A 26,886-nucleotide genomic window follows, 5' to 3' on the forward strand; every position below is an offset into this window, starting at 1 on the left:
AACATCCAAATGGGATCTGAACATCTATAGCAGAGGAAAGTGGCAGGCCACAAGAATGTTTCTGCCAGGTGTTTCTTAGGGCCCTTTCTATAAATATTACAAGAAGGGAGTGATATATTGGTCTTTAGAAAATTTTCTGAGAGGGGCGCCTGGGTGGTTCAGTCAGCTGAGCGGCTGCCTTGGGCTCAGGTCATGATCTCAGGGTCCTGGGATGGAGCCCCACATGGGACTCCCTGCTCAACAGGGAACCTGCTTCTCCCTCTCCTCCCTGCTTGTGCTCTCTCTCGTGATCTTTCTCTCTCAAATAAATAAAATCTTAAAAAAATAAAAATTAAAAATTAAAAAAAAAAAAAAAAGAAAGAAAATTTTCTGAGAGAAATACCAGCTGGTTTGTTTCAGAGTTTTTACCACCCATCCCTCCGAGGATGCAATCTAAGACAGTAATTTTGGGTTCTGTTTTTAAGGAAGGGATCCCACTAGCATACACTTCAGGTTCTCTGACGAGGAACGACACGATGCAGAGCAGTCTCCCTGCACAGCCTTACCGGATGGGATTGGGGGGAGGCGGGGGGAGCGGTGGTGGAGGTGGAGGTGGTGGAGGTACGCAATTCTCAGACTGGTTCACCCGTTTCTGGAGTTCATCAACTGCATAGAGAACAAGCATTCAGAAAGAAGCCGAAACAAGCCACTTAGCACCTTTTACACACATAAAGGAAAAAAAAAAAAGTAACCTCTCTCAAAATCAAGTTCATGGTATTAAGGCAAAGTTAGAAATCTCAGGATGAAACTGCAGAACATCTTAGCCTTTTCATCATCCAGGCTGCGACCACTAATGCAAGAGGGGCCTGACATAGGTTACAAGAAAACGTTACTGTCTTGTGGCTGCATGTACAACTATGGAAAAGAAAAATAATTCAGGACAACGGCTGGATGGGTGGGAGGTAAGGATTGAGTAGGCTGAAGAAATATTTGTTAACAATGGCATGTATTACTCAAAACACTAAGAAATTGTGAATACTTGACTTTTAAAGGGTATAGACAAGGAATTAATTTTTAAAGATGACATTTAGTAATGAATTTTAATAACATACTTTCCTCCTCCACCTAATTTCCTTCAAAAATTGCAAATCCTGGAGTTCTTGGTTTTAACCAGACTCAGACTCTCAAATGTCTGTAACTTCAGAAACTTTTTGCTCTTCTGAAGGAGCATTCTGGAAATAGAATTTATCCATTCAATTCATTCACGTCCTTAATGAAGCAGGTATTTTGGCACCAATAATGTGAAAGGGTCTATGCTTGGTGCTATTCAAGACACAGTTTCTGAGTTCAAGGAGCTCGATTTCAATGTTTATTGCAGATGCGAATACCTCTAAGACGGGCTCCAATAGGCTCTAGGTACTGAATACTGTGTGTACTCAGGAATGGCTCCCCCTTGCCCAGCCATTCCTCTCTCCATGAATGACTGCACCCCCAATGATCTGCCTGTTTATTTCTACTCTCAACACTTAAATAAGCAGTGTGGGCTATCTCTCTGAGGGCCAAGAGTCCTCTAGTTATTCATATGCATGTGTCTGTCTCTCCAAAGAGCGTTTGAGTTCCTCAAGGACAAAAGGCATGGTTTCTTTTCTTCTAGATTTCTTACAGTATCCTAGGGTATGGCTGGCTATACACACAGCAGATACTAAATAAAACATACTCAACACTAAATCTCAGGTTCTCTTTTGTGTCTGCCCCCTCCATAAATAAAAAAGATGGCTTTGGCCACAGGCTGCCTGGATATTCACTTAAAAAGAACGGAACACTTCTTAATTTTAGATGAGTTTTTTAAAAAGTAAATTGCAAGTCATTTTCATTGTGGGTTAGAAAGCACTGAATGTTTTTTTAAAGGGAAAAAAAAGCCTACTTGGTTCTTCTATACGGATTTCAAAATTCTAGTATAAAATTAACCAAAAATACCTCAAGTGAATATTGAAGCTGTTATAAAAGGGAACAACCTGCCTCCTTAAATCACCTACCTTCCAACAGAAACTTATTACTTATCCCTGTGTAATAATCTAATTCACACGTTTCTGTCAAGCCTTCTGGAACTGAATGAATAAATCCTTTGATTTAAATATCCCCTGGTGTTTTAAAAGTTTTTCCACTTAATATACATATTGTTGCCCATTTTATTGTTAGGTGTGACATTGAAAGTATTAGTTCATGGGTGTAATTAGACCACAGATGAGGGTTGTATGAACCTTAAAAGTTTAATTCTTTTTAAAAACGCACCCTAAGGGTCGCCTGGGTGGCTCAGTCAGGCAAGCATCGGACTCTTAATTTTGGCTCAGGTCATGATCTCAGGGTCATGAGACCGAGCCCCACATCGGGCTCTGCATTGGGTGTGGAGCCCGCTTAGGATTCTCTCTCTCTCCCTCTGCCCCTCCCCTACAACCCCACTGGCTCGCATGCTCTCTCTCTCTAAAAAAGGAAAGGGGAAAAAAAAAAAAAAACCCTCCCTAAAATGAACAAAATAAGTACTCAATGAATACACCTATCTGTCCTATCGGAAGCCCTGAGAAATGCTGAAATGTTGGTCTTCTCAGATTAGCAGTATCTTTGTCTCTTCATTCTGTATGGGAAGCTCACACATGCTCTGACTCCACAAAGAAGTCGAAGTGCTTGTGAATCCCTGGAGTACGGTGGCCATTCTACTGAACTGATCTTGGTATTTCTGTATAGCATTCAGCAAGTGTTCTGGACTAGCTACGGGCCAGGGTTTGTGCTGGGCGCGCGGAATTCACAGATACTCAGACACAGCAGCCCACTGGACACTTACTGGAATGCTTTAAATCTCTGGCTTTCTCCTCCGAATTCTGGTATTTCAATTCCAACTCTCTTTTATCCTCTTCCAGAAGCCCCAGCTGCTGTTTGAGGCTGCGAATCTCTCTGTGGAGTGCTGCATTTTCTAGCTGCTCTTCTAAGTCTTTCACCTGTAATTCACAAACAGACTTCTGTAGCTTTTCCTTTGTCAAGGAAAAATAAAGCGGCGAAAATCAGTTTCCCTTTACTTTGCATTTCACAGCAAAGAGATACCAATCCATCTTAAAAACCACACAAATTCTGGAGTATAGACGATACTTAAAATACCAGCTATTTAAGTCAATATAAATTTATTGCAGACTTAATGTCTCAGATAATTAGGTGTTGAAACATGGGTCAAAAAGGTAAAATAATATCTAAGAAATTCATGTAAAACAGATTATTAGCTTCGTACCTGTTTTTAAGAGAAAATTCAGGTAGCATGATAAAGAACCCTTGGGGCGGACAATTTGGTAACAAGTCAAAAACCTTAAAAACAAGAAAGAAGAAAGAAAAGGGAAAGGAAAAGGAAAAGGAAAGGAAAGGAAAGACCACTTGATTTAGAAATACTACTTTTAGAACTTGCTTTAAAGAAATAGTAAAGGGGTGCCTAGGTGGCTCAGTTGGTTAAGCAACCGATGATTCTTGATTTCATCTCAGGGTCGTGAGATCGAGCCCGTATGGACCCTGCTTAAGATTCTCTTTCCCTCACCCTCTGCCCCTGCTCCACTATGCTCAAACACTTGCTCTCTCAAAAAAAAGAAAGAAATAGTAAGACAAGTATTCACATATATTCATACAGTATTCTTCATAACAGGAAAGAACTGAAAATAACTTAAATATTCACCAATATTATGTATTTAATAAATCATGCTGTGTTCACTAACTGAAATACTATACAACCATTTAAAATCACATAGTTGGGATGCCCGGGTGGTGTAGTTGGTTGAGAATTCGACTCAGTTCATGATCTCAGGGTTGTGAGACTGAGCCCCACATAGGGCTTCAGGCTCAGCATGGAGTCTGCTTGAGATTCTCCCTCTGCCCCTCCATCTGTGCTCTCTTTCTCTAAAATAAATAAGTCTTTTAAAAAAATTAAAATAAAATCACAAAGCTCACTACATGCTGACATGGAACAAGATATTACCAGCTGAAAACAAATCAGGCTGTAGAACCGTATGCATGGTATGATCCCATTTAAACTACATTCATAAAATTATCCACTTGCGTAAAGTTTGCATAGGTACCAAGATACGGAATTCTTGGATAATCTTAATTTCTTCTTTAACTTGTACTGTATTTTAAAACATTTGTTTATTAGAAGAAGCATATGTTGCTTTTATCACCATAGAAACAACATAGTGTTTATTTTTTTTTTTTTAAGATTTATTTATTTATTTGAGAGAGAGGGTGAGAGAGAGAGAGCACAAGAGGGGGTAGGGTCATAGGGAGAAGGAGACTCCCTGCCAAGCAGGGAGCCCGATGCGGGACTCGATCCCGGGACTCCGGGATCATGACCTGAGCCAAAGACAGTTGCTTAACCAACTGAGCCACCCAGGCGCCCCAACGCAGTGTTTAAAAGACAGAGAATCTGCAGGGGAATTTACAGACAGGTAAGAATTATTTAGGACCACACACATGAAAGATTACACAGAACAACTGTATAGTACAGTAGAACAGTCTTAGAAGTACTGAGTAGCAATTCATGAATTTTAGCTAATCTTCAGTATCAGCTTCTCTCTCCTCTTACCCCAACAAGGTCCATATCCAATGACTGAGTCCCACAGCTCAGTGCAATTCAGTAGGTTCTAGGCCTGTGTTATTTACTAAACGGGTTAACGATACAACTAATAAGACTTTTCAGAACTGAAAAATTCTAGCATGAGCTAAATAAAAATAAATATTCCTTTATTCTCTCTTTTTTGAAATGGTAATTCTTGCATGTGGGGACCAAAGGAAAAAAAAAAGAAAGAAAGAAAGAAAAAAGAAATTCTCTCCTCCCTAGTCTATTCCCCTAGTCCTCCTTCCAGGGGCAATCACTGCTACCATTTACTCATCTGGAGGTTCTGAACATACACCAACATTTCTTATAGAGGATAAAAAAAAAAAAAAATCAGCTCTGCCTCAGGACCAACTTTGTAAAAACTTCAGAAACTTCCAAGGACTAAATGTCAATATTATTGTTTAAAGAGACTTTGACAGGTGATAATAAATAGCAGCTAACAGCCTTTTCTTCACAAATGAGGTACACTGTAAGTAGTATAAACATTGATGTAATTTTTCTTAAGTGGTTTCTTTAACTTCAAAGCCTTTGTTCAACCTCTTTGCCCCCCCTCCCCTCCCGCCTCCTCTCTCTCACCTACTGTGATGACTATCTTTTCTGCCTGGCACACAAAGGTGGGCTGTGTCAGCTGGAATAGCTCCACTCAAACAAAATAAAATAACCACTTAGGAAGTCTTTAAACACATACATTTGTGCAAGTTTACAAAATCACAAATTTTCTCTAAGCAAACCATTACTACTAACATGGACTTTTCCTCCCTCTTTGAATAAAACTTGTGCCTTCCAGTAAGTTCTCTGAGACTAACGTACTCTCCCGGTGTATGCGGTCTCCAAAAATACAATCAACTCACAGGTGTCCCACCTGCACATTATGTGTACTATACAAGCTCTTTTTGAGTTCTCGCTCTTACCTTTGCTTTTTCCGGCCTTTGGACAGGTTAAAGATCATTATGACTTCTACGATAGTGTGCTATAAATTTTACTTGGGCACGAAATTAAGTTCATTCAGTAGTTACTTTTTACTAAAAAGTAAAAAGACAGGAAAGACTTACTAAGGCCAACTAGGGAGCTGTAAGTGACCGGATTGAGCCCTCTCATGTTTGTGTGTATGTATTAAGACGCCGGAAGAAAATCTGTTACCTTTTTCTGATGCTGAATTCGCTCTTCTTCAAGTTGCTGGATGAGTTTTGCATTTTCTTCTAAAGCTTTCAAAAGCTGCTGGTCAGGAGCAGAGCTCTGTAGCAGAAGGTGGCTTTGTCTCTTTAGCTTGTTCTGTTCAATGAACATCTGCAAGAGTTAATTACAAAAATGTACATACCAATCAATCTCACGTATCTCCTCAACTGAAAGTGGAACAACAGGAAAGTACATGGAGTTTTTATTGAAAAGTTAAGGGCAGTTTCTGAATTGTACAGTATTACAGTTTTAGAAGTAATGATTGCTATGATTTCATCTGTAACTTTCATGCACTCTTCAAGAATCTTCACCCTTGCCCCAACGAGGTATACATGCAATAATTGAGTCCTCTACCTCAGTTTTTAATGTTTTATTATTGCTTTAAAATACACGAATACTAATAGTACTGGTTAATATTGATCAAGAACTTATCTTATGCCAGGTACTCTACTAAATATTTTATACGTATTATTTTAATCCATCCATCAATCCTGTGAATTCTTCTGCTTTGAATAGCTAAAATTGACTAACACTATGTGGTAGTGGTGATGATTTTCCATATATCACATCATCTAATCCCTAGAATAACACTGTCAAGTAGATATTATTATTATCCCATTTTTATTAATAAGGTAAGTGAGGTCCAAAGCGGTTAAGCAACTTTCCCAAGAACACATGAAAGTGGCAAAACCAGGATATAAACCAAGATCTGTCTGATTTAGAAGCCCAAGCTCTTAACCACCTGGCTAATCTCCTTCCTCTGGTATTTACTAAACCTAGTGTTTTGTTTTATACCAATTAGCTTTTCCCCAGTGATGAAAGTAGTTAACAGTCAGGAGGGTAAAGAAGAGATGGGAAAAGGTACATCAATATTTATTGGCCACTTTATTAAGCAACTTACATATATTATTCATTTAGTCTTTACAAGTTCACATTTTTGAATACAACATTATTTTCTATTAACCTGTTACTTCTTTTCCTTAATACCCTACACAAGTTAGCCAGTGGGTGATTCTACACATGAAATGTTTTATAAACTCTGACATTAGGCCCATTTTATATTCGACCTTCACAGTTTCAGATTCTTAACAGCATTTTAAAGGAAGATTTACATTCTTCTGCCACCTGACAGCTCATTTCTGTGTAAGAATGAAAGGTGCTGCGAAAGCACGAGGGAATGAGTGTGTGTGTGCGTGCACAGGTGCTGAGCTCAAGGACAGTGAGAATGCAAGCATCGGCATGCTAGAGAAGAGTCATCCACACCTCACCCGTATCTCATCTAGTCTCTGACATCTGAAACCAATGGTATAACTGAAATGAGCCATTCTGAGTTACTATTATTATTATTACAGTCATTTTTTAAAATACCTTTTCCCCCTCTTACAACTTAACTTGGTTGGGGTCCCTTGCCAGTGTCTTAGCAAATGCCTTAGGGAGCCAACAAGAAGACCTGCAAGTAGCAGCTGGACTCAGTGTGTCCTTTGGCTTCCTGGCAAGTGAGGCCTTTCCCCAAGAGCGCTCGGAGGCCAGGAGCAGGGAGAGAGGCAGTCGTCAGTGTGGCGACCAGGCCAGACTGTGAACTCAGCGGTCAAGCAGTGTGGGGCACAGGCCACCGTCAGTCAGGGTGCAGCTGTGTCCCTCACTGCACTGGCTCTCCGAGCTTCGGTTCGCTCTTGGGAAAAAGCAACAGTTCTCCTTCTCTACAAAGCACTTGGGAAAACTTGTTCAACTTTACATGATTATGAATTATCTCAACTTGGTTATTTTATTTTACTTTATTTTTTAAAGATTTTATTTATTTATTTGACAGAGAGAGACACAGTGAGAGAAGGAACACAAGCAGGGGGAATGGGAAAGGGAGAAGCAGGCTTCCCGCGGAGCAGGGAGCCTGATGTGGGGCTCGATCCCAGGACCCTGGGATCATGACCTGAGCCGAAGGCAGACGCTTAACGACTGAGCCACCCAGGCGCCCCTCAACTTGGTTACTTTAGAAAGAAGAAGAGTGAAGATTATGTCTTGGGGATGTTAATCATGTGAATTTCTTTTGCAAAACCTTGTAACAATTCCTAAATAGTAATAGAGTAAGATGAAAAGAACATATAGGAAAGAAATTCCTCTAGATAACCATGGTAACTTGAAAAACTTATTCATTAGACTACGTTTTCTAGACCTTAAGACACTAACATGAAATATTCTATATAGTGCCTTCTAAAGATGTGCTTAAAAAAAAATTTAGTGACCAAACACTGATGAATTTGGCTTTGAACTATGATAAGAACCTGACAGCTAGGGTTAGGGAGGTGGTCTCTTATCACACAAATGACATTATGGGTGTCAGAATTTCCAAGGATTATCGTAAATCTTTTCAAAGAATGAAAAAGAGAAGAAAAGCTTATGTCACTTCTATAGGATTCATTCTTTCCAAAAGAATATTAAAATGTCATCTGTGTTGTCTGAGAAGAAAACAGAACTCATTACAAAACAGTCTCACAGTATATCCAGACTACACGTTGAATGAGGTAGCCACGCCTTTGAACAAAGAACTACACTGACCAAAAAGAAAAAAATATTCTAAAAGTATAGTAAAATTTGTCATTGAAAATTGAAGTTACATTGAAGAACTACAAAAAGTTAACACAGGAAGACAACTGGCTGTTTCCCCCTTATTGAGGGAGGAGGGGTACAGTTTTTGTTTTGTTTTTCATGGTGCCTTTTTTTTTTTTCACCCATTTTTCCCATCCCCTTACCCTCCCCTCTGCTCCCCTCTGGCAACCACCAGTTTGTTTTCCGTTTTGGTGGGTCTGTTTCTGCTTTTTGTTTGATCTAGTTTGTTTTTTAGATTCCACAGAGAGGCAAAATCATACGGTATTTGTCTTTCTCTGACTTATTTCACTTAGCCTAATACCCTCTAGGTCTACCCATGCTATCGCAAAAGGGAAAGATCTCATTCTTCTTTATGGCTGAGTAATATTCCTGTGTGTGTGTGTGTATGTGTGTGTGTGTACTTGCGCATGCACATGTTTTTGCTTTTTATTTTTCTTTAAAGATTTATTTATTTGATGGAGAGAGACACAGCGAGAGAGGGAACACAAGCAGGGGGAGTGGCAGAGGGAGAAGCAGGCTCCCCGCGGAGCAGAGAGCCCGATCCGGGGCTCGATCCCAGGACCCTGGGATCATGACCTGAGCCGAAGGCAGACGCTTAACGACTGAACCACCCAGGCACCCCACGTTTTTGCTTTTTAAATGGACAAGTGGAAGCAGGAGTGTGGGAGAAACTTTCCATGTTTCCCTTTACACATTTGAGAACTGTTTGTATTTTTTACAAGGTATAAACATTCCTCTTGTAATTAAAAATATAAAGTAAATTAACTTCATTGAATTCTAAGGCTCCAGACTCTAAGCTCCAAAGAGGCAGGGATCATGGTTGCAGTCTTCACCATTATATTCCCGCCAACAGCACAGCGTCTGGCTAACGAAGATGTCTGCCGAACACATGAAAAACCAAAATGCAGAAGACTGGCACTTCTCTTGTTAAACCAAGGCCTACACCTTTAAGCAGTAGTTATCTGTTGGAAAGCTGAGAGTCGGGGCACCCGGGCGCCTCAGACGGTTAAGCACCTGACGCTTCTTGGTTTCCACTCAGGTCATGATCGCATCCGCCAGGAGGCACGGGAGTTTCCCTGTGCCCCTCCCCCCACTCCCACGCATGCTCTCTCTCTCTCTCTCTCTCTCTCTCTCTCAAATAAATAAATCTTAAAAAGAAGCTAAGAATCTGTAAACCATGCACAGGGGAAGGTATATGGGTTCTAATCTAACTTTATTCTAAAGAACAGTTTCTGGGGTGCCTGGCTGGCACGGTCTGTAGAATATGCAACTCCAGATCTTGGGGTTGTAGGTTCAAGCTCCACACTGAGTGTCGCGATTACTTAAAAAAAAAGAAAAAAATCTTAAAAAAAAAAACCAAACCAACAGTTTTCTTCTCACTATTGAGTAGATGGCATCTAGATACTGCAAAACCATCCAGCACGGCTGCAAACCCCGATGCTCCCGGTAGGAGGAGTGCGAGCGGCTGCTCTGGCTTGCCCTCCTCCCGCCTCCTCGGGCGCCTCAGGCGGGGTCACGTGTCCGCCTCGCCCGGTCAGGCGGGGTCACGTGTCCGCCTCGCCCGGTCAGGCGGGGTCACGTGTCCGCCTCGCCGTTTCCGCCGAGCACTACCAGGTGAAGGGCAGAGTAAGTCACTCGTTTTCAGAGTCTTAGCGGAATCCTGCTTCTTCGGTCAATCTTGTCTGCTACCGCATGGCCCTCGAGTTTTCTTCGAGCTGTTTTGTATTCTAACATCATTCCACGAACAACAGATGGCAAACTGAAAATGTCTCTCAAGATAAGACCCTGGCATTCGGGTCAAAACAAGCCCACCTTTTCAGTTTTACAGCGGAAGCATCTTCACATTGTCCCCAGTCTCCCTCCCCCTCGACTGTTGATATCGCTGCAGCTTTTCCAAGCGGCTGTGACACACTTCAATTTTTTTTTTCTTTCTTCCAAGTAATAAGAGAACAATTTTACTCACCTTTCATTAAACTCTCTGAATAAAATGAATCAGAATATTTCAAATCACATCTTCTTGGACTAAACCTTTCACAGAGTTCATTGCTAGCATAGCTACATTCACGCGCAGAAGGACTCCTGCACAAAACCGTAATCTGATTTTCAAATGTCATTCCCGTAACCCCACGCTTTGTCTTCCTTCAGCACCTTGGATACTTCTGCCTACAAACGTTCTACATTTCCTTAACTACTTTCCTTCACGACCTACAGTGTGCACCCAGATTCAAAATCCTGAGACACGATGGAAATCTCAGGCAGACCAGCAGCCCGTCATAAGCTGTTACAGTTCGGCCAACTGGTACCTCATCATTTCCCTGTAAACCAGCCCTGGGGCCACAGAATACCCAGCGACATGTCAGCAAAGGGAAGCCGGAACATGAGAAGCCCAAAGCTTATCTCTGACATGTGATTTGGTGAAAGGCTACAATGATGGATGTACAACATGGCAATGTTCCATGGCTAGTGGAAAAATCAACTCACGTAATGAGATCACCGTCTAGCAGGTGAAGAGAAATACTAACACCATGATACTGTTATTTGAGAAGGTATTTGGAGATGTAACCTGGATTCCTAAGGCTACTGAAACAGACAGAAATCCTGTACTTGAGCTGGACTTTCCATCACAAGTGACAGGTATCCCTAAATATAATTTCTTTCCCCTATAACAGCATTTTATAGTACAAAATCCTTTTGCAGAATTGTGCCATTGGATTTCAAAATCTACTTGGTTGGGCTCGTAGTATCACCCATTTTACAGATGGTGAAAGTGAAGCCCCAAGGAGGCTACGGGGCTGGCTGCTCTCAGGTCATACGATGAGTGACTGACTGACATGGCCAAAATTTGAACCAGGTCTTTTAACACCTGTTTTAGTGAACTTGACACTATTCCATAGCTGGCCTCCCTTAATTCTAAGTGGTAAGTTCTTATTCAACTTCAAAACATATTTTGACATGTCATCTGTAAAGTTCTTTAAGAAATACAAATTTAAAACTACGTCTCTGTGGATACTTACCTCCTGTGCAAATGACTCCGCCTTCTTTCGAAGGTCCTTCTCCAGTTCCAAGTTTACCTGCATTTCCTCATACTCTTCTACCGCTAGCATGGACACTTAGGAAGACAAGGAAAAGAAATGGACAAAGTGCCACACAGACGGTCAGGAATACGGATGAAAAACAGCGTTGAAAAGATTCTTTGTACCGGCATACAAGCACCCTCAGCCATTGCTGGTTGAAATATAAATGGACTGAACCTTTTTGGAGGGCAGCTCAGCAATGTGAATCAAAAATCTAAAACCATTCATACCCTCTGACTCCACAATTCTGCTTTTAGGAATGTACTGATTCCCCCAAGAGAATAAATCATGAACACATCCCCCAATAAAGCTGCAAGAATACTCTCAGCATCGCTGCTGAAAACAGTGAAATGATCCAGATGGTCTCACATGGCAGACCCAGGAAAAGTACGGTATATACAAGAAACATGATTCTGCTGTCGAAATGACACTGTAGAAGCATATTTATGGAAGCAAAAGATATATTTTTTAAATGACTTCATTTCTGTTTTTTACAAGCTGCATAAAAACACATCGCCGAGGTACTTCACAGAAGATGAAACGTATGAAAGGCCAGTGAATGTGCGGAAAGATACTCTTCTTCATTAGTAATCAGAGAAATGGAAAGTAAAAACACAGGCACCTTTTTAGACTCACCAAAGAGGGAACTGGCAAAAATCAAGAAGTAGAGTTACACCAAGTTTGGAGAGGATACAGAACAATGGAACAAACACACTGCTAACAGGAGTTGAAATCTACCTAAAAGGTAATCTGGCATTGTACTGACGTTGAAGATAAACTTTTACATTTGGCATGTTATCTTAGGGCACATGTACCAGGAGACGCATATAAGAATTTTCATAACTGCAGGACTTGGAAGAGCAAAAAACTGGAAAAAACTCAAACAGCCACCGACACGATACTGGATCCATGAATTCTGGGACAGACATTGAATGACATACTACCCAGCGGTGAAAGTCAACATACCAGAGCAAAGCCCTTTAACAGGGATAGACCTCACAAACAAGAAATTGCACAAGGACATATGCAAGGTGACAGAATTAATATAAAGTTCAAAAACATACAAAATTAAGCAACATGCTATTTAGAGATATATACATACTTGGTAGAACTAGAAATAAAAGCAATGATAAAAATCCAAGGGAGGGGATACAAGTGGAGATTGATATTCAGGGGCTTGTAAAGTGTCAATGGGTAAAGAGGTATTTCTTTCGCTGATATTTTTTTAGCTTCCACAAATGTTATAAACACACTTAACAAACAATTTAATGTATATATATATATATATATATATATATATATATGGTTTTCTTAAGGTTGGAAGAATATACATGATGTTAATAGTGCTTATCTTTGGACTGTAAAGATAGAGATTTTTTTTTTCCTTTTCCTATTTGAATCTATGTTTTCCACCAAAAAAGTATATTACCTGAATAAAAAGAAAATATATATATACATACAAGCTGCATACAAAACACATCGACGAGGCATTTCACAGAAAAGGAAACATGTGAAAGGTTATATAGAGATGTTATTTTTAACCGTCCTCCATGTTTACAAAGAGAAACAGCCTTAGATCCATTCAGGCCCAGACTCAGAGCTCTGAATTAAAGAATTAGGACAGAAATCTTTAAAGGGAAGGTCCTGTCAGATAGTAGCAACCCAAAATCTTTGCTACTTTTTGACATTCTGTGGCCTGTTTTCTTAAATAATGATACAGACAGGACCAAGGGAGTGATGACGCCATTAGAAATTAGACACAACATAGGTTGGTATCCCACTGGTCTCTCCATCTGCTTCTACAGAGGCACTTTCAATCCTGAGCTGAGTCATATCAATAAAATCTTTAAAAAGGCGCTCTTAATGGCTGCTTTCACACAATGTTCCGCCAGGACACTTCAGTCCTAACTGACTAAGGACTGGTTTGCTGTGTAATGACATAGAATTTCAAGCTCTGTACTCTGTAAATCTACTGCCTTCTCAGAGGAAAGACGAATAGTCTTACTCCAGTAAAGCAATATAAGTGGTGGTTTGTGATGTGAATTATAGGTCCCTGAGAGCCAAATGATTTTCAAACCTATTTAAAAAAGAAATTTCGCGAAGAAAACAAAGACGACTATGACTCTCTGAAGGCCCTGGGCAACATAATTGACTCTCTTTTCTAAGTCCAGAACACCATAATAAAAAGTGAGTTTTCACATGTCCTGGCCCTTTTGACTTGGATTCTGAAAGAAATTAGGTTGGTCCTCATCATGCATTTATTTATATGATCTCCCTCTTCCTAGAGAGAGGGCTCTCTGAAGGCGAGATCCACGTGATTAACCTTTGTAGAACCCTCTTTCTAGCACAGTACATCAAGACCGTTTCTATCTTCTTAAATGTGGAAGGAGCTGAGAAATGTCACAATCTACCGTATCTCCCACACTGAACTACGAGGTCCTTTATTTATTCAAAAACCTCCATTCGTCACCCAAAGGTGGAGAACTACCACCAATGACAACAGGGAAGGCTTGAAGGTTTCCTGCACTCTGGCATCACTCCCTTGTCCTGAACCAGGGGATGCAAAAACACAGCCCCCATGGGACTTGATGCTGTGTTTTACAACAAGGATTCCGTTTTCTCTAGAGGTAGCCTTTGGAGAAATTTCCTTCTCACCATGAGACCAGGTCTGCCTCTCGTGACCAAGAGGATCATTTTCATACGATTCGTATAAATGATCGTGAATCTCTCATCATGCTGGCCGCTAGACAGCTCAGAGCCAGAACTTGACTGCGCACGGACAGGAATGCACAAGACCTGACAGCAAGCACGCAACCTTGTATAGCAATATTTAATTTTACTTCCGCTTTGCCCTATTTTCTATATTCTCTTAATTTAAAATTTTTTCATATCATGTTGTATGTATCTGTGTAGATATCCTCTCTTCTGGATTAAAAATAACCTACCAAATACACAAATACTGAGGGGAGAGCCAATATGGCCTTCGTCCCAGGATACATGTAGACAGAACAGTGTTTTGGTTTGAAATGGGTCGGAAGTTCCTCAAGTGAAAGCACTTTTAGAAGTCCCAAGACTCTAAGGGGAATGATAAAATAACCGGGAAGAGAGAGACTCGTGGTGAGAAATCAGGAAAACCAAGATAGGATATTCTTGCTATAAGACTCTTTAGGCACAGGTACGAAACAACACAAAATGTATGCATACCAAATAAATTACATATGTATCTGAGTAAAAAGACTGGAGACACCTACCTCTATTGCATTTTTCTAAGACTCTTCTCTGTTCAAGAACTTCTGAGTTTAAAAGATCTTTTTCTTGTTTAACTTTATTTACCTAAAAAAATGTGAGATTGTGAGAGAAGAAAACACACAACACTGTACAACATGACATAAGGTGATGTGTGATACACAAAGTGCTGTTCAACAGTCAACATGAAGTTATAATTTAAAGCAGTAATTGGCTTTACTGTGTTGGGATTTTATTAAAGTTGTTCTTAAGGCCTCAAAGGTAGCTATTTAGGTTAGGATATACCTTTGATAGAGAACTTCTTTACAAATTCCAAATAGCACTGGTCCCTACCCATGTAAATGATATTTTTAAGGCAAAAATCCAACTAGAAAACACCCAGACAATAGACAAATCATATAGTCAGAGAACTCTGATGACATTTAAATTAAGGAAAAAATACATGAATTTTTTAAATAAAAAATACTTTAAACTTTGATGACTTCTGGCTTAAATAAAACACACATGAAAATCTTCCCCAAAAACTTACATTTCTGAGATAATTTTGACATCAATCAATTGGAAGAGACTATCATAGGACCATTTAAAAAAAGAATGCAAAGTTACATATATCAAAGTGGATAAATCTCAAATGCACTATGCTGAATTTTAAAAACCAGGTACAGGGGTGCCTGGCTGGCTCAGTCAGTGGAGTATCAGCTCAGGTTGTGAGTTCTAGCCCCACGTTGGGCATGGAGCCTACTTAAAATAAAAATTAAAAAAAAATAAAAATAAAAGCAGGTACATTTACATCATTTAAAAACACTCAAAATACTACGTATTGTAGCAAAAAATATAAATACATGCATTGGAATGATAAAAGCCAAATTCAGAATAATGGTTGTGTAGGAAAATGGGGCAGGGAGTGAGGGGAATGCAGTTAGGGAGAGAGACACTGGGGTTTTCAGGACTATGTATTAAGCTAGGTGGTAGATATATGGGTGTTTTTTATACTTTTCACATGTCTGAAATAGTCATAATAAAAGTAACTGAAAGGGCTTCTAAGAACACCTCTAAGTGGGAGGGGAACAGGATGATCAGTAAATAATCATAATGGAGGAAGACAGTGCATCAAAATGTGTTTGTCTCTCTACAACGGTTACAGTCAAGAAACAAACGAAGGGGCGCCTGAGCGGCTCAGTTGGTTAAGCGACTGCCTTCGGCTCAGGTCATGATCCCGGAGTCCCTGGATCAAGTCCCACATCGGGCTCCCTGCTCGGCAGGGAGTCTGCTTCTCCCTCTGACCCTTCCCCCTCTCATGTGCTCTCTCATTCTCTCTCTCTCTCAAAATAAATAAATAAAATCTTTAAAAAAAAAAAAAAAAAAAGAAAGAAAGAAACTAAGATAATGGTCCTGGAAAAGGACTCTGAATCCATCGGCATGCCAGAGAGCCTGTGAACTGGATGCTTTTAGGATAAGCTCTATTTTTGGTTTCGGTTTGAATTAGTAACTGGTATACACTCTCCAACAGGAATGCCACTTCCAAAATAGCATCATCCTTCTTCCCATTCATCAGTTATGTTCTGCCACGGTAAGTAAATGTGAGCAAGGCTGTAATTGGTGGACACCATCTCCCAACCTTTTTTGCATTCTGGCCCTTATGAAAACTGTCAGATAGGTATGCAAACTGAGGTAGCTGGGTAAGGCTGCCCACTGAAGGGACCGACACCTCGATTCCTCAGCATTACTTGTAAGCCACCTGAGGGATGGGTCTAGAAGCTTGGGCTGTAGAATCTGGGAACCACTGACACATGTTAAATCACGATTGCAAAGGCAGTTCCTCAAAGCATCATGCACAGAAAGGCAATTATGTGATCCTGTTCTTAAAGACCATTCAGAAGGAAAAATAAAAAGATTCTTGAAACACCCACTTGAACCCATTCTGCCATCTATCACATACACTTATGTTGGAAGTATACAAGAGGACAGCCATTTCCAACCGAGCCAAACTGTCTGATAGAGAAGCCAAATACTTCTTCACCAGCAACAATAAAGCAGATGACTTAAACTGCAGATGTCATTCTTACAAATCTGCCTCCCATAGTGAAATATGGGAGACAACGGGGACACTTCATTGCTATTTTGGTGCTTTACTTACTGAGCTAGGTGTTGAGTATACAAATGTCCGTGATCTTATGTTCTACACCTTTTGTATATTTGAAACAGGGGGTAGAAGAGAAGATAAAAATTGGTACATGGTTCTCAAAATCAACTTCTGAAATCAACTTCCAACAGCAAGTTTTTAACGTAGCCAGTCTCCAAACACCCTGAAAACACCAAAAGTCTTGCCTTTCAGGCCTAAGATACATACTTCTTCAATTACTTCTGCAAGTTTGCTCTTGAGATTTTCCAATTCAATCGCTAATATCTTCTTCTCCTCCTGAACAGATACAATTTGATCTCGAAGTTCTGCATTTTTAAAGACAAAATAAGGGGAGGGAAACAATATAAATAAACATTTCTTTAAATTCAATTAGCGAACTTATAGTACATCATTAGTTTCAGATGTAGTAACTTTTTTAAACTTATTTTTAAAAGAAGAAATCAATCTTGTCAAAAGAACTGAAAAATGCCAGTCCATGTATAGCTTACGGTCAAGATTATTTAACAGCTAAAACAAAAATAAAGAAGCAGAGAATGATGGAAATCTCACTTCCGTGCCCCTGTATACAGCCACAGTTATTAATAATTTTATATCATGCAATCTCACTGTGTTATTAAATGTACCAGATCATGTTTTCTTTGCATGCTATCAAACCCATATTTTAGAAAACTACCTGGGATTTTAGAAGTAAAATTTTTTAAGATTTCAGCAAAACAAATTAAGGCATAGTACCAATTTCCTTTTTCTTTTAAAATGGCATGGGCTCTTGTCACAATAAAATATAACAAACAGGGGCGCCTGGGTGGCTCAGTCGTTAAGCGTCTGCCTTCGGCTCAGGTCATGATCCCAGGGTCCTGGGATCGAGCCCCGCATCGGGCTCCCTGCTCGGCAGGAAGCCTGCTTCTCCCTCTCCCGCTCCCCCTGCTTCTGTTCTCTCTCTCGCTGTGTCTCTGTCAAATAAATAAACAAAATCTTTAAAAAAAAAAAAAAAAAAAAATATAACAAACAAATGGGGCAGTTGATAATTTGCAGATTTTGCTTTGCAGAAAAAAATCCTGACCTGCTGCCAACTTATAGCCCTCAAACATTATTCGAATGGACTCAAAATATAACCTATTTGAAAAAGGTTAATTCTAGTAATTTTCTCTCCCGAGTTGTTGTTTTGTTTCTTAATTTATTTCATATTTCTTATTACCGGAATTTAATGAAAACTGTATTACCAAAATGAAAATATTAGCAACCGTTAAGTGCAAAAGCTTCTGGTGATAGATGAAAGTTACTTCCACCACTCAAACAGTAAAAAAAAAAATATACACCGAGGGGTGACTGGGTGGCTTAGTCGGTGGACTGTCCGGCTCTTGATTTCGCTTGGAGATCAGGTCATGATCTCAGGGTCCTGGGATTGCACCAAGTCAGGCTCCACACACAGCTGGGAGTCTGCTTGAGGAGTCTCCCTCTCCCTACCCTCTGCCTCTGCTCATTCTCTCTCCATCTCTCTCTCTCTCAAATAAATAAATAAATCTTTTTAAAAATATATATACACAGATTAGCACAGAGTCCTAAAATTGATAACCAAGGTCTCCAGTTTTGCTACTCAGGTTTTAACTGCATTTTTTTTTTTTAAGATTTTATTTAATTATTTGACACAGAGGGAGAGAGAGAGCGAGCACAAGCCGGGTGAGCAGCAGGCAGAAGGAGAGGGAGAAGCAGGCTCCCTGCCGAGCAAGGAGCCTGATGCGGGGCTTGATCCCAGGACTCTGGGATCATGACCTGAGCCGAAGGCAGATGCTTAACCGACTGAGCCACCCAGGCACCCCAGGTTTTAACTGCTTTTAATTAAAAACCTTCTCTGGAGTTACTTATAAATTGAATCAAGCTTTTATAGGAACCCAGACTGGAAGAGTTCTCAGACACTTATTTCAAAATCTCTTTCTCCACTGGCTGGCTAATCCTGAAGGAGGAACGAGAGACAATACCATCTGAGACCTAAGAGGAGAGGAGAATCATGAATAAAAGAAAATCCTGTAAACCTCTTCTCCCTCCCCACCGACACAAATATTATTTTGTCTTAAGTCAAGGGGGTGGAGAGTCAGGTAACGATGGCTTTCGTTATACTTCCTTCTCTCTCCTTCCAATTGCAGTTTTATCCAAACCAACAGGCTAGCGAGTGTTGCTTTTGGCATGTGCCTAATGCCAAAATGCCCTAAAAGTTATTGAGCCCCAGACTGCTTTCCTCCATCTTTAACATAAACAATGTGTACATATAATCACGTGTATATATAATCATGAATAAAATTAAAGTGTATTTAATAGAGGTACCGTGTGATATTCCACTTCCCACTGACCCACACAGCGAGGTCTAACAGCGTTGAAGTTGAACGCCGCATAATTGCTTACAGCTCAGTGCCTGAATCAGACGAGAAGTCCTTTGAGGGCACAGACTTAAGCTATCTGGGGAGGAATCCTCCCCAAAGATTCCAAAAAAGAACCAGACAAACGAGAGGCATTGGCTAAATATATTTTTATACATTCTTTCTTTTGCTTAACAAAAATATCTCAACGCATAGTCCATATTTTTAAGAATTTTTACACACTGGTTGTTTCCATCAAGACAATGCTTTCAAAAGTGCCAAATCCCAAATGAGAAAGTAATTCATAATGCACCAACGTTACGTCCTATCGTGATTCTCAACCAGGCTACTCCCTGGGACATTTAAATCCGAAATTTTTTGAAGCCAGACCCAAGTTCTAAAGTTCTCAGGTGATTCCAATGGGCAACAAGGGCTGAGAAACATTATCCAAAATATGCTCAGTGACGAAGCCAAGAGTCCCACCTTTGATCTGCTTCTGACACTGCACAGAAACACAGGTCTCTGCGGAGCCCTCTGGGTCGGTGCTAACATCTTCGTCATCGATGTTGATCTCCTCGGTGATTACATCTGGTCCCAGCTTGGCCATGTACAACATGCTGATTCTTTTCAATGTTTTATTTTCTTTATTTAGCTAAGGCAAAATATAAAAACAGTTATTTTAACAGCAGTCAAATGAGTGTCTTGGATTTTTAAACAACAGACAGACTAAGTGTACTTCTGTCTTACATATTCATCAACACCCACAGCATGAACTAACAATTAGAAGATTCATGAAGTAAGGTTTTATTTATACTTTTTAGCATTAAACTTATTAAAGTAAGACCTGATGCCTGGATTACAGCCAGCAGCATGGGAAAATGCTAGTTATAACTGATAACAGAAGAAGAATTAAGATAAGACACCAGTACAGATTAAATCAAATTTCAACTTATTCCATCCTTAATAGTCTTAATTAAGGCATTTTATTTTAAGAAAATGTTTTCTTTGCTGCTGTGCACACCCTTTAAATGTTTGCTAGCCTAGGGGTGCCTGGGTGGCTCAGTTGTTGAGCGTCTGCCTTTGGTTCAGGTCATGATCCCAGGGTCCTGAGATCAAGCCCCGCATCGGGCTCCCTGCTCCGTGGGAAGCCTGCTTCTCCCTCTCCCACTCCCCCTGCTTGTGTTCCCTCTCTCGCTGTCTCTCTGTCAAATAAAATCTTTAAAAAAAAAAAAAAAAAAGCTTTGAACGTTTGCTAGCCCAGCCCTCCCTCTTCTCTGAACACCTGCTACTCTTCTTCATTGTTCCACAGGATTCCTATGGGAACAACCATGTTCCCCCAAAGCACACCCCATCCCTTTGACTGCAGCTAATCAGTCCAGGGATCAGGCACATGAGCCCAAGCTTGGTCAAATCCCTTCTCTAGAAATTTGGAGGCTGGAACAGAGAGATGAGGTTCCTTCCATGTGTCTAGATGTACGGAAGCTATTGGCAACCACAATCCACTACTGAATTGAGGAACAGAGGAAGGTAGTCTGTAGCAGAGCCCAAAATGGAGCTGATGTGTAGAGACAGGCAGAGAAAAATAATGAAGATGGATTTCCCAAAGGACTCTGGTCCATTCTCAAAATGCTCCTAGCCCATGGATTGCATGGGATTCTCCAATATCCCTTACTAACAAATTCCTCCTTTTTTTTCTTTTGACAGTGGAAGAAAGTACGAGATATGTTTCTGTTCTCTCTATAAAAAGAGTTCTAGTTCATAGCAAAGAAAAGAAATACTAATACATTAATGTATTTGTTATTCCCTTTGCAGAAATGAATTGTTCTTTAGCTTCAGTTACTCAACTGTCATTGCCTTCTTTGGTTCACGTGTTTATGTGCATATCAATATTAGTACAAAGCACACACAAAGACTAAACTTGGTCCAAAGCCCATAGGAGGAAAAGTATGGTCTCCTTATGTTTTCTCAAGACTAAAAAATAAAAGGTCTCCTCTGAACACATGCACATATAGAAATGCAACCTCTGGGGTGCCGGAGTGGCTCAGTCAGTTAAGTGTCTGCCTTCGGCTCAGGTCATGATCCCAGGGTCCTGGGATCGAGCCCCGCATAGGGCTCCCTGCTCCGCGGGAAGCCTGCTTCTCCCTCTCCCTCTGCCTGCCACTCTGCCTACTTATGCTCTCTCTCTCTGTCAAATAAATAAATAAAATCTTAAAAAAAAAAAAAAAGCAACTTTTTTTCCTTTACTAAGGGCCAATGGCCAGCAAGACAAGTTCTGAATTAAATAACTGACACTGGCAATAAATAGAAACAGAAACCTAATTCATTGGAAAGCTAACTACCTTCTCTACTATAAACCTTACATCAGAGTAAGACATGCTGGTGGCTTGTCCGACTTTGGTCCTTCATTTGTGATCATACGTAGGACCCTTTAGGGTTTCCCTCAGGGAAAAGCCCAGGCCATTTCAAACTGGGAGATCTGATTCTCACCCCGATAACACTGAATCTAACTATATCTCAAGTAGCCCGATCTGGAGCACAAGTGGTTTCCCTGACCTCTCTGGGGAATCAGGAAGATTCTATTAGAAATGGCTATAAACCCTTCCTCAGATTCCCCCTGGGAAGCCTCGTAAGCTCTACTCAGGGAATCCAACACAGCCCCTTTCTTCCCTGTCCCCAGCGCACAGCTCCAGCTTCTAGCTCCCCACAGTACGTTAGAGGATCAGGGATAAGAGATGAGCCCATGATCGCCAAGCCCCTCTCCCTTAAGATGAAACATGCATGTAAAGCCTGTTGTGGGGTCTTGGCACCGTGGATGCTACCATGGGGCACCAGAGGCTCAAGGATCCTGGCTGATAAGATGCCATCTTTTCTGAATGGCAGGAGAAAATCACAACTGAAGGAAAAAGTGAAAACACTCAAGCCTTCATTTGTAATTCTGCTTCCTAATACTTAAACTAATGGTTTCCAGCTTAGCACATTAGAATCTGTAGAGAGCTTTTAAAAAATCCCAGTGCACAGGCTCTCACCAGACCCAAATCTCTAGCAGTGGAACCCAGCAGAGTACTCCCTCCGAGGTCCCAGGTGATTCTAATGCACATCAATATGAAGAATCTTTGATATAGAGAAAGGCAATGTTTCCGTACCCATTTCTATAAAGTCAGAGTTAAGAATCCTGCTCTATAATCCAACATCTCTGCCTCTAGAATAATCTCATCTTTCAGAGTGGTAGTCTCTTCATCAGCGAACTAAGGATAAAAATAGCCTCTGCCCCATAACGTGAGGATTGAGTGAGATATTACACAGAAAGTATTTAATACAGTGATGGACATGCAGGAAAAATTCAGTGTCCACTCCTAATAGTAACAAAAGAGGTTCAGGTTGTGCGTTTGGGAATACTTGATCAGCTAGTTTTCTTCCACCAAGATATACATCCATGCAACTTTTTCTTCCTCCAGGATATTCACAAAAGCACAAAAATACTAATTTTTGCCATCTGGTGCTTAATAGGCTCATCCCTGGGCCACTGTCACAATAATACTTAATAACTTGTTCATTAACAGTTCTACCCTCAAATGCCTCTTTCTATCAAGCCAGGCACCAAAATCCACCAGCACTATCTGGCTATAATACAACTACTCTCATTAACAACGTTACTAACTCAAGAAAAAAGCTACACATGGGGCACCTGCCAGGCGGTAGAGTATGCAACTCTTGATCTCAGGGTCATAAGTTCAAGCCCCACATTGGGTGAGGAGCCTACTCTTCAAGAAAAAAAAAGCCACACAGAAATTCCTCTGAAACATCATTCTCACATTTTGAAGGAAAAAACATAAGATTTATGTACATAAAGATCTCATAACCAGACTAACTGGGTATTTTTAAAAACTCTGAATTCACAAATTTTGGCTAAGCAATCTCACTGAAGTTATTATTCATCAAGTTATATATGTTAATGGCATGCTAACTGTTTTTTGGAACCATTCTAAGTCACAAAGCAAAAATAAATCTTTTATAACCCTACAGTAACAGAATCTTCTACTACATTCAAATTTAAACAGTTTTTATATTGGGTGCAGCTTAATGAATATTTAAAGATACAAAATAAGCAAGTTAAGCAGATCTGAACCATATGGTTTAAATAACTGGGCTACATTTATCAGTTTAACCTACACATTTTAGCAAAGTAGCCACCCTTGCTCTTAAGAAAATTATGCAAACTGCATCTTAAGAATTAAACATTCCATTTGTCATTAATCTGAGAGCAAAGATTTAGAAAAATAAGAATAAATTTATAGAAACTTTGCTGCTTTAAAAATGGAGTCTACTGGGCGCCTGGGTGGCTCAGTTGGTTGGGCGACTGCCTTCAGCTCAGGTCATGATCCTGGAGTCCCGGGATCGAGTCCCCCATCAGGCTCCCTGCTCGGCAGGGAGTCTGCTTCTCCCTCCGACCCTCCTCCCTCTCCTGCTGTCTCTCATTCTCTCTCTCTCAAATAAATAAAATCTTTAAAAAAAAAAAAAATGGAGTCTACTTTCAAAAATGACAATTGGGATACCTAACTCAGGATGTGCTACTTATTTATTGATCATGCATATAATGGAGCTTCCAAACTTTGCATTCAAAGCTGTAGTATCTTCCAAATCCAATGAGCACAACTATAGGCTTTCTGACCTGTTTTTATTCCAAGTCCCACGAGGTCACATTGTATCCTCAAAAACCAACCATACGGCCATTTTCGAAAGACTTCATGAATAGAAGACAAACCGTGTAAGTGAAGGATCCTATTGTCAAGACTAAACTATAAAACTGACCTTTGAGATTAGTAACACAGTGGTTCATAACCAGGGATGAAGACAACAGTCCCCTGGCACCTTTCTCAGCACACAGCTGGCCTGGGCCGCACTCCCAGCGTCAGTGGGTCTAGGATATTCTTAAGAAATCAATGCTGGTCCACCCTGACACTTAGGACAAGGCAACTGTAGCTCAGAGAGGTGCATTCTCTTGCTCCAAGTCACCTGTTAGCTAAAAAAAGGAAGGGGCGGGGATCAAATCTTCTTTTTAAAGGGGACTGTACACACCCATGAGTGGAGTGCATCATGAAAAAAGGAAAAGTCTGTCCCATTCTCCCTGCCGTCCTAACGCTAGTCCATCCTGACATCTGAGATGAGACTACAGCAGTCCGGAGACCAGAACTAGTAACTTGCCCAAAGTCACATATACCCAAAATGACATCACTGGGAATAAAACCTGTATATACTGCCCCCCAAACTGTTGCTTTCCATTAACTCTGCCAGTCCTGCAAGGTAGTCCGTGTTCTCATTTTGCATGTACTGTTGGCAACAAGGATACTTATCGATAGCAAGGGAAAATACAAGGACTGGACTTAGCCACTGCAAGATTCAGAGCAGCTAGTATGCTCCAAAGGTATTTTTTTCTACCTGTTGCAAAAGAAAGAATAAAGGATACAAAAAGAGAATTCACCCAGTTCTGTGAACCAGTGAACACTTAATGAAGGGTAGCGCAGAAGAAATGATGGGAAAGCACCCACGCAATCACTGTTTTTAAAGCAATGGTCTGTATTGCTGTGTATTCTCCAAATGAATAACAGAAGAGGAGTTGCATGCACACGTTTATATTCTTAGGTTCTGACTGCATTATCTTATGAATTCTAATGTAGTGTCATTACACAAACAATTAAGCAAATACCTCTAGCAAGCACACTGCAAATGCATCCAAATTAAATAGAGAGAGATATAGACAGATTGGCTGATTGATTTGCAGACTTTCAGTCACATCCAAAGACATACTTTGGAGGGAGGTGATGGGGAAGAAAGAAAGACACACAACCGGCATTACTAATGATATTTGGTTAAAAACTGCTGTAATCCATTTTCTGATGAAGTGGTTCAGATGCCTTTTACCCAACCCAAAATACGTAAGACAGAGATAAAAACATTCTTTAATAATAATGTACTTCTGATGAGACAGAATATAGAAAATTACACTCTTGGTAAATTCATCAGCGAGAAGCAATCAGTGAAGCACTGGAGGTCACCTTCAGCATGCCCTCACTCTGCTTTCACAAATAATCACCTGAAATGTACGGCTGGAGGCTGACTTTTTCATCTAAATCAAACATGAAACACTCATTGCACCCCTTTATGTCACACCAGGTTCGTTTTAAACTGTTCACCCAAAGCATAGACACTTAGAAAGTCCAGCTGAACGAACGACTCTGGGGCCATTTTTCAGAGGCAAAAAGCACCGATGCTGAAATGCACACATACAAATGCCCCCTTTACAATGGAAAGAACCTAGGCATTAAGATATTTACATAATCCTATTCTAGGACTCCGAGAATTTACAACACTTTAGACACTTTCCCTCCTCATCAGAGCAGAGGCAATGGATTAGAAAAGCAAAAGCAGATAGGAGGCCACTCTTCACAAAAGCAAGTTGAAATTTTTTTAAAAAGCGCAGGTAGATTTCCCTTATTTGAAGAGTCTCACCTTTGTCGCCAGAGCTTCGGCACTCTCTCGACAAGTCTTCTCTATTTCAAGATGGTTCTGCATAAAATTGACTTCCTCTATAACCATGTGAGAAACTAGGAATGAGGGGAAAAAAGTCTCAGCATTCAGAGATTAGTCAGCGATTCCAGAAGCCCACACATTGTGTCCCATGACTCAGAATACTTCACTTCTTTAGCTCGCCAGACCTTTAGCTAGCATGGAGGGAAAAAAAAAAAGTCTTGGAAGATGCTGCCCTGAGTAAGTCTTAGCCAATATTTGGACGTGGAGGGGGAGAAAAAAGAATGCAATGAAGAGCCTTCACTGCTAGTGCACACATTTTTAAGAAAGCTAGTTAGGATGCTTTTAAGTGTCGCTTTTCTATGCAGCTGTTCACGGAGACAGACACGTCCACTAACTTAGACGAAAGAATCTCTCCTAAATAAAAAGTGGCAAACATGAGTTCCTTTTCTTAGCGGGACAGAACGCATGGATCTAATAAGGAAAATGAGCGAGTGAGAAATTTTTAAAATTAAATCTCAACTCGATCTCCTTAACCGGAATAACAATGTGGCAGTTTAGCTCAGGTCAGTATGCAACAGCCTTATGAGTGATAAAGTAGTTACTGTGATTTAATAAACTCCAGGGCAGAAAAGGATAGCAACGAGAGTTATGGACTCTATGACAATGAAAGCGGATGCTTCTTGCATCACAGACTGTCAGGAAGATTGGAAGAAAAATACAATTTTCCTGGACACTTTACCAATGCTTGAAAAATAGTAATTTTCAGGTTCTTTTAGTAGCTGGTTTATACAAATTGAGATTCAAAGGTACAAAGTAATTTAGAACCTGAATTATACTTCGAAGATCAAGGAAGAGCAAAGTGCCAATTCCTTTCACCCACATTTCTAGTTAAAGGAAAATGCTCAGAATCTTAAACTTCACTGTAGACGTGTATGCTTATTGACATTTGTTTGGCTTAAAAAAGAAAAATGAAGTACACCCAAGTGTGAAACCCCACAAAGTTAGGCAAAAAGCACTGGGCTCACTTAACACAAAGAGAGATTACTTTTGCTTCATTTAAGCTTAATTAACCTGCAATTATGATTAAACTCGGGGGAAAAAAATTTCTCTCCAAATTAAATACAAAAATGTATTACTTCC

At 40.3% G+C, this 26,886-nt stretch overlaps 1 protein-coding gene across 2 annotated transcripts in view; it reads right to left on the reverse strand.

Moving 5' to 3' along the window:
* SHTN1 (shootin 1) overlaps positions 1 to 26,886 on the reverse strand; it is a 97,956-nt gene that overhangs the window by 40,943 nt on the left and 30,127 nt on the right. For both annotated transcript variants that reach the window (XM_032423449.1, XM_032423450.1), the window contains exons 4-11: positions 25,726 to 25,820; positions 19,702 to 19,870; positions 17,075 to 17,172; positions 14,730 to 14,811; positions 11,419 to 11,513; positions 5,765 to 5,911; positions 2,819 to 2,972; positions 546 to 645 (exon numbers count right to left, since the gene is read on the reverse strand). In XM_032423449.1, the coding sequence (XP_032279340.1) occupies positions 546 to 645; positions 2,819 to 2,972; positions 5,765 to 5,911; positions 11,419 to 11,513; positions 14,730 to 14,811; positions 17,075 to 17,172; positions 19,702 to 19,870; positions 25,726 to 25,820 (940 nt within the window). The remainder of the gene's footprint in view (positions 1 to 545; positions 646 to 2,818; positions 2,973 to 5,764; positions 5,912 to 11,418; positions 11,514 to 14,729; positions 14,812 to 17,074; positions 17,173 to 19,701; positions 19,871 to 25,725; positions 25,821 to 26,886) is intronic.

The sequence above is a fragment of the Phoca vitulina genome, unplaced genomic scaffold (genome assembly GCF_004348235.1).
Source record: "Phoca vitulina isolate PV1807 unplaced genomic scaffold, GSC_HSeal_1.0 scaffold28, whole genome shotgun sequence".
NCBI lineage: Eukaryota > Metazoa > Chordata > Mammalia > Carnivora > Phocidae > Phoca > Phoca vitulina.